Source organism: Nesoenas mayeri, assembly GCF_963082525.1.
Source record: "Nesoenas mayeri genome assembly, chromosome: 27".
In the NCBI taxonomy this organism is placed as follows: Eukaryota; Metazoa; Chordata; class Aves; order Columbiformes; family Columbidae; genus Nesoenas; species Nesoenas mayeri.
In genome coordinates, this window is record NC_137555.1 from 1435222 (window position 1) to 1443292 (window position 8071).

The 8071-nt window shown below is 60.7% G+C and overlaps 2 protein-coding genes across 2 annotated transcripts; both read left to right on the forward strand.

Moving 5' to 3' along the window:
* Nucleotides 1–427: 427 nt before the first annotated feature.
* On the forward strand, nt 428–1581 carry SFTPC (surfactant protein C; the record flags this gene model as incomplete). Its single annotated transcript, XM_080360376.1, is given in 8 exon segments — nt 428–492; nt 494–506; nt 508–595; nt 598–650; nt 751–897; nt 1028–1168; nt 1248–1358; nt 1474–1581. Coding segments are annotated over 8 exon segments (726 nt in total).
* Nucleotides 1582–3263: 1682 nt separating this feature from the next.
* On the forward strand, nt 3264–4466 carry LOC308050227 (surfactant protein C-like; the record flags this gene model as incomplete). Its single annotated transcript, XM_080360240.1, has 5 exons — nt 3264–3305; nt 3548–3865; nt 3941–4051; nt 4136–4246; nt 4371–4466. 5 exons carry the CDS (start codon nt 3264–3266, stop codon nt 4464–4466), a joined length of 678 nt encoding a protein of 225 aa, XP_080216366.1.
* Between the last annotated feature and the right edge of the window lie 3605 nt (nt 4467–8071).

Sequence of the window (8071 nt, forward strand, 5' to 3'; positions counted from 1 at the left end):
TGACAGCACCAGCATCCCAGGGGACGCGGGTCCTCGCCCGCTCTGCGGGTGTGAAAATGGGGGGATGCACCCTGGGGGGGAGCTGGCTGCTGGGGGGTGCTCAGAGATGGGGGGGCAGGTGGGTACCCGCTGGGGTGATGTCACCGCAGCTCTGCCGCCCCGTTGTTGCTGCAGTGCCGCCTGCACCAGCTGCCCTGGCACCAGCCACCCGTCTGTCCCCTCTGTCCCGTCCCTCCCGTCCCAGGCACGGTGCTCCCCGGCAACAATGAGCCCAGCCAGCTCCTTCCCCACGCCGGGGGGGGACACACACGCAGCTGCCCACGCACAAGGCTGCAGGAACCAGGGGTGCGGCACCCCCGTGCTCAGGGGTTGGGTGCGGAGCAGGGGCACGCTCTGTTTGCCTTGACCCCCCCACGCTGCCGCCCAAATGCCGGGAAAGGGCTCTCGGAGGCTTCACGCCCCTTCCTCAGCTCCTCTCCCCACTCAGCAAACAGCACAAGTGGCACTTTGGCAGCTGGGGTGGCCCCCACCCTGCCCCCCCAGGAGACCTATAAATCCCCCGGCTCTGTCTGGCAAAGGGACAGGAGCCCCAGAGCGTGGGAGCGATGGACGGCAGCTCCAAAGAGCCGCTGCTGGAGGAGGCGCCTCCGGTAAGGAGCACCCATCACCCAGCCCATGAGGCTGAGCACCCGGTGCCATCCCCAGCCCCACGCCGGCGGCTCAGGTGGGTGCTCCCTTGTGTCCCCCCAGAGCTACACGGCCTCCCACCGCCTGCCCTGCATCCCCCACCAGCTCAAGTGCCTCCTGATCGTGGTGGTGGTGGTGGTGGTCCTGGTGGTGGTCATCGTTGCCTTCCTCCTCCTGGGGCTGCATATCACGGAGACGCACGCTGAAACGGTGAGGTGGGAACGGAGTCGTGGTGTCACCGGCCCCAGTGACACATTTGGGAATAGCACCTGCCACTGGTGCTTTGCGGGGATGGGGTTTAGACCCCACAAAGCTGCCTGACCCCCCCACTGCATGGCAGGTCTTGCGGATGACCATCCACGGTCGGGACGGCGATGGGACCCCCCAGCAGCTCTCCATGAGCAAGAAGGAGAGGACAGGGACATTTGCTGTGTGGGACGGGCTCAACGCCTCCGCCATGGTGGTGTACGACTATGGAAAGGTGTGTGGGGACAGGGCACGACGTGGGGGTGGTGGCAGAAGGGACAAGGATGAGCTGACCCAGGTCTGCTTGCAAACAGCTGCTGGTCGGCTACAGGTCCTGGCGTCACCGTGTCTGCTATGTCACCCGCATGGACAAGGACAACATCCCGGGCTTGGACGCTGTCACCGAGACCTTCCAGCGTCGGCAGGTGGGTGCTGGACATCTGGGTGTCCCTGTGTCGTGGGCAGAGGGGGCTGGTGACAAGCTGGAGGGGACACTGCCATGGCCAAGGGTGGCAGCCCCCCCTGTTCTCTCTCCCGCAGGCTGAGATGAAGGAGGTTGGGGACAATGACATCCCGCTGGCCGACCGCTCCCTCCTGGGCACCACCGTCAACATCCTCTGCAGCACTGTGCCAGTGTTCTGGGCATAGCACCAGCTGGGGGACGGGACAGCGGGGTGGGGACGGCACTGTCCCCACGGGACATGGAGGTGGGGATGTCACTGTCCCCATGCTCCTGGTGTTGCGGGGCATCTCTCCTCCTCCATGGCTCATCAGCCACAGCCGCTCAGCACCGCGGTTTTCCCACGGCACTTGCAATAAAAACCTGGGATTTGCTTTGGGATTCACGCCTCTGTCTGCAGAATAAAACTTGTGCCCCCACCTCCAAGTGTTGCTCTTGTCCTTCCCTCCCAGTGCTGCTTTTGTCCTCCCCCCCATGCTGGCCAAATGGGGTGCCAGGGTGAGGTGACACAGCACCCCAGGGATGTCCCCCGGGGACAGATGTGTCCCTTGTGTTGGTGTGCTCAGGACAAGCCCCAGCTGAGGAGCACCCGCAGCAGCGCACATTGCACACCAGGCTGTGGGGCTGCACAGCCACTGTCCCCCCCATGTCCCCTCCTGCTTTCAGAGGGAGGATGAGATGTCAGGGGGACCCTCTGCACCCCAGTGCACCCAGTCAGGGTCTGGGGCACCCCTCTAGGACATGTCCCCATCCTTGTCCTCTCCCCTTGTCTGTCCCCTCTCCCCTGTATCCCCCATATGTCCCTCATCCCTTGCAGCTCCATCTCTGCTCCAAAGCAGCCAGGAGCATCCTTGGGGGTCCTCCAAACGCTGCACCCAAGAATGGGGGGGTCAACAGGGCTGGGAGGGAGAAAAGAGACCTTGGGGGGACCAAATCCATTCCCCCCAGGAGCACAGCAGCAGCGTGCTGCTCCAACAGGCGCTAACTCGGGATTGTCCCCAAAGCCACTGCCACAGGCAGCGAGGAGGGTCACAGCTCTTGGAGGTGACACTTTGCTGGGAACAGGAGGGAAACCACAAGTTGTCACTTGTCACCATGAGGCCAGCAGCTCTGCGCCCCTAAATCTCCAGCCCAGCCCTGTCCCTGTGTCACCTCAGTGAACAGGTGGTTACTTGTCCAGGTAAGACCGAGGCAGAGCAGCGTCACCCTGTCCTGCTGATTGCGCCTCCCGGGTGACACGCTGGAGCTGGGACCCCCCTCACCTTGAGCAAATTTGCACTGTGTGCACTGCTGCCAGCCCCCAAAACCCCCACACCGGCAACACAAACCCCGGCAGCACCCGAGCATCCTCAGGACATGGTGACAGAACACCCGGGATGTGTCCCCACCCCATGGTCACCCCGCTGCCACCCCAGTTTTGCGGTTTGTGGGAAAGCTTTGATGTCCTGTTTGCTCTTCGCCCACTTTGAGCAAATCCAGGTGCCCAAGCCAGCGAAGGGACACGGGCACTGGGCCAGGTCTCGCCTTGGCTGTGGCCATCGCCGGATGCTCCAGCCTGGAGAGCAGCTTGAGGGTTTGCTTTGGCCCCAACACCACGCTCCGGGCCAGCAGAGAGGTCCCCGTGCTTGGGGACAAGTGTCCTCGGAGCCTCTTGGCCAGCGAGTTCCCAGGGGAGCGCAGCCCCGGGGAGGCGGTCGGCAAACAGAAGTGAAGTGGATTGATCGCCAGAGCCACATCGCACCCCAGGGCCACCAACCCCTTCACAGGTGACACCCCGTTCCCCACCCCAGCACCCTGGTATAAAACCCTCTTGCTCTGGGCGCTGCAGGGCAGCCTGGGGTGCGAGGAGGAGGAGGAGGAGGAGGAAGCCATGGAGAGCAGCGTGAAGCAGGTGGTGGTTGAAGAGCCGCTGGTGAGTCCCTGTGACATGCAGCAGGGTGACACGGTCACACTGAGGATGTCCCTGTGCCCAGCAGAGATGCTCAGCACAGGGTTTTGCCCAGTTTATCCCAGCGAGGCACCGGTACAGGTGCGATGGAGCGGGATGCTGCATCCCCAGAGCTCCGGGGCAGCAGGGGCAAACCCATCCCCAGCCCCTCTGCATCCCCAAACTCCCACCCTCACCCTGTCTCTCTGCTTTTTGCGTGCCCGTAGGACCCGGAGAAAGGCTGCTGCAAGCCAGGATGCTGCTGCTGGCCCTGCGCCCTTTGCTGCTCCAAATGCTGCTTGCCCCGCTGCTGCAAATGCCCCAGTTGCTGCGGTTGCCACGGCTGTGGCAGCTGCGGTGGCTGCATCAAGCGGTCGCTCTGCTTCGTCCCCCGCCTGCTCTGCTACCTGCCCCGCAAGCTCCTGGGCTGCACCCACCACCTCAAGTGCCTCCTCATCACGGTGGTGGTGGTGGTCCTGCTGGTGGTCATCATCGCCGGCGCCCTGCTTATGTGGCTGCGCGCCGACCAGCGACACGCCGATGCCGTAAGTAGCGATCCCCCGTTGTCCCCGGGGAGGGGGTGCTGCAGGCGCTGAGCTCCCGCTATGTGTCCCCTCCAGGTCCTGTGGATGGGGATGATGAGGGAACCAGCCTGGGAAGAGGATGCGGCCACTTTCTACCTGGATAATGGGGATGGAAACCCGGCCACGGTCATCTATGACTACAAGAATGTAAGCGGGGAGCGCTGCAAAAGTGGGGGGAGGATGGGGAGGGGGTGGATGGAGCTGAGCTGGTGTGTGTCTGTCTGCAAACAGCTGCTGGTGAGCTACAGATCCCAGCTCCACCGCGCCTGCTACATCACCCGCGTGGACAAGGACAACATCCCGGGCCTGGATGCCATCGCCGAGAGCTTCCAGCGCCGGCAGGTGGGCACCGGCTGGGGCAGAACAGGGCATGGGGGGCACACAGTGCCTTGTGCACCCCCCTCAATGAAGAACTGGGGTGCAGCATCATGCTGCTGCCTCATTTTCCCTTTTCTCCCCTCCCCAGGCTGAGGAGAAACTCGCTTTGCCCCTGGCCGATCGCTCCCTCCTGGGTACCACCACCAGCATCCTCTGCAGCATTGTCCCTGTCTACTGGGCTTAGCCTTGCTGGGGGGGTACAAAGGGTCCCACTGCACATGGGGGGCGAACAGGGGGGCAGCAGGGACCCCCACCCACCCAGCAGCACCCTCAAAGTGCCAAGTTTGCCTCGCAGCACCCCCAGAAGCCACAGCGTTGCCGCGTCCCCTCCAGCAGCATCACCGATATTTCTGCAGCCGCCCCCGCCAGCAGCCCCCAACCCACCCCAATTTTGGGGCCGCGGGGCTGAGTTGGGGGTTGCAGGGTGGGGATTTGGCACTGGGGGGGCTCTGCTTTGCTGTGTCCCTGCTGCGAGCCGGTGCCGGGGCGCTGGAGGCGGTGGGTGGGTGGCTGCTTGGGCGAGCGCCGCGCTGCGCCGAGGGGACAGCTGGTTTGTCACTTAAGTCTTCTCAGCTTCGCCAAACCGAAGTGCAAAAATGAGCTTAAAAAGAAAAAAACACATGACATTTAAAGAAACAAAATTCTCCGTTCCAGTTCTTCGTTCCCCGCTCCCGCCTTCCTTTGCCTTGAAAATGGTTTTAGGGGCTCTGAGCGGCTTTTAGGTGGATTTCTGTCACAGCCACAGCTTGGGGACATGCGGGAGGAACCCCCTGAGCATCTCTTGGCACCAGAGCATGGGATTGACCCAAACTGCCCCGTTTTCCCTGCGAGAGCCACGGCTGCCCTGGAAAATGGATCTGTCCTGGAAAATGGATCTGTGCCCTGCACAACTGAATAAAGGAGAAGGGGAAGAACCAGGTCTGAGAGCTATTCCTGGTGACAACCCATGTCAGAGGCAGCCACGGCCACTGGCTGCTGCCCAAGGACTGCGATTATTAGGACTGGGATGCTGGTGTTATTAGGATCAGGTGTTATTAGATCAGGCATTATTATGACCAGGATGCTGAGGTTACTAGGACCAGGATTCTTAGGACTGGGATGCTGGTGTTAACAGGACCAGGATTATGAAGACTGGGATGTTAGTGTTATTAGGACTGGGATTATTAGGACCAGGATGCTGGTATCATTAAGATCGGGATCATTAGGACTGGGATGCTGGCATCATTAGGACTGGGATAATTAGGACTGGGATGCTGGTGTTATTGGGATCAGGATCATTAGGACTGGGATGCTGGCATCATTAGGACTGGGATAATTAGGACTGGGATGCTGGTGTTATCAGGACCAGGATGATGAAGACTGGGATGTTAGTGTTATTAGGATTGGGATTATTAGGACCAGGATGCTGGTATCATTAAGATCGGGATCATTAGGACTGGGATGCTGGCATCATTAGGACTGGGATAATTAGGACTGGGATGCTGGTGTTATTGGGATCAGGATCATTAGGACTGGGATGCTGGCATCATTAGGACTGGGATAATTAGGTTTGGGATGCTGGTGTTATTAGGACCAGGATTATGAAGACTGAGATACTAGTGTTATTAGGACTGGGATTATTAGGACCGGGATGCTGGTATCATTAGGATCAGGATCATTAGGACTGGGATGCTGGCATCATTAGGACTGGGATAATTAGAATTGTGATGTTGGTGTTATTAGGATCGATATCATTAGGACTAGGATGCTGCCATCATCAGGACCAGGATAATTAGGACCAAGATGTTGTTGTTATTAGGACCAGGATAATTAGGACCGGGATGCTGGTATTACTAGGATCAGACATTATTAGGACTGGGATGCTGGCCCAGGGCCGAGCACCCAGGGCAGCCAGGGGGAGCGTGGAGCAGCGCAGCCCCCCCAGGACAGGCCCCGCCAGCCCCACAGCTGCCTCCCACCATCCCGGGGTGGGGACCACGAGCATCCCACCACCCCCCTCAAATCCAGCCCCCGCTCCTGGCAGCCGGAGAAGCCGCTCCCCATGGGGACAGCACAGCTGCAGGTTCAGGGCACCCATCCAGGGCCTCCTGCAGCTCTGGAGCACCCCCCCCAAAATCCTCGCCCTTCCCCAGCCCAGCTGCACCGGTGAACACGCAACGTGGGGTGTTTTTTATGGGAAAGGTGGGTTTTATGGACCAACCTCCTCCCGCAGCAGCGGGCGGCAGGCGGTGCGCAGGGTTTTGCAAGGGCTCAGCGCCTCCGCAACCGGCTCAACGTAACCCCCCCCGTGATGAAGCAGCTGACGACGAGCTGCCAGAAACTTGGCAAGACCCCCAAGTCCTTGTGCAATAATTCAAGTGGCCCGGTTTCCGCAGCCTGCGCAGGTTTGCGGGGGGTGGGCGCTGCATCCCGGGGGGAGCAGGGGCGCGCGGATGGGGTGCAGGCAGAGGCATTGGCAGTGCTGGGGACAGGGGGGGGGACATGCAGGTGGCTTCACGCTGCTCCCACGTTGCCCCTGTACCAGAAGCGTTGGCCTGGGCTGTGTCCCACCAGTGGTGCCACATCGCGGAGAAGGGGGTGCAGGCGCTGCTGGGTCCATGTCCAGGGTGCAGGGTCCTGGGAGGGGAAATCAGAGCAAGCCCCCCACAGTGTGTGCTGGAGGAACAGGACCCCTCGCTAGGAAGAGGAGCCCAGCTCATGTCACGGAAGGATGGGGACACAAGGGACAATCCTGATGGTGCTCACTCACTGTGCCTGGGGGGTGGTCGCTCCCAGGGGCAGGAGGAGAAGCATTGGAGGTGCCGGCAAGGAGGATTTGGGGATCCTGTGCCATCACCGGTGCAGGGTCCGTGGCACACAGAGCAGCTGAGCGCAGGCTGAGCGAGCTGGTCCCCTGCATGGGAAGATGCGCGTTCGGGGGCTTATTTATTCCAGGGCTCAAAAAACCAATCAGATCTCCAACACAACAGCCAGGGAAGAGGGTCCTGGGCTCCGTGGGGCTGGCTGTGCCGGAGCAGGCAGCTGCTTGCCGTGGGCCACAAGCCACGGTTGCCCATGGCGTCCCGGAACGGTGCAAGGAGCTCATGGCGCAGGAGCCCATGGATGGTGGAGGGAGATTGTGCAGCTTGGAAAAACCACGTCTGCAAAGAAGCTGGTCCTGGGAAAGCTGATGCGGGGAGGGAAGTGGGGAAAAACCTGCGTGTCCCCAGGGCGCTCCCTGGGAAAGGGGTGATATCAGGGCTGGAAACCAGCAGCCAGACCCTGACATAATGGATTGACATCATCCGGGGACTCAGCCCTCAAACATCCTTCCCAGCAGAGGGATGGAAACAGAAAGTATTTCAAAGCCCGGCTTGTTTATCACGAGGGATCTGTTTGTTTTCTTGGGAGACCAGCTAGAGGTTGGAGATGAGTTTGGGCGGTCGCTCCCCACGTTCCCATCCCCAGGCTGCGGCGTGTAGGTTGGGGATGGCGTGGGGAAGCGAAGCGAGAGCCGTTTTCAGGAGTTTATTTATTTGCTTGAAGGGGAAAGGTTTGCTGGATGGAGGTTTTGCAACGCTGGGCTAAATGGCAAAACACATCCTGAGATGATCGGCTGCTGGGGGAGGAAAAGAACAGCCCAAGATAAGGCACAAAGGCGTTTTCCCCACAATGTGCCGTGCCTGGAATGAGCCAGGCCCTGGATGCGGGAGGTCCCTATAAGCAAAAGGCAAAGGGTTTTTTTGGGGGGGTCAGTGGGCAGGGGAGGGAGCAAAGCCCAGATGCCTATTTGCATCCAGTGTGTCCCCA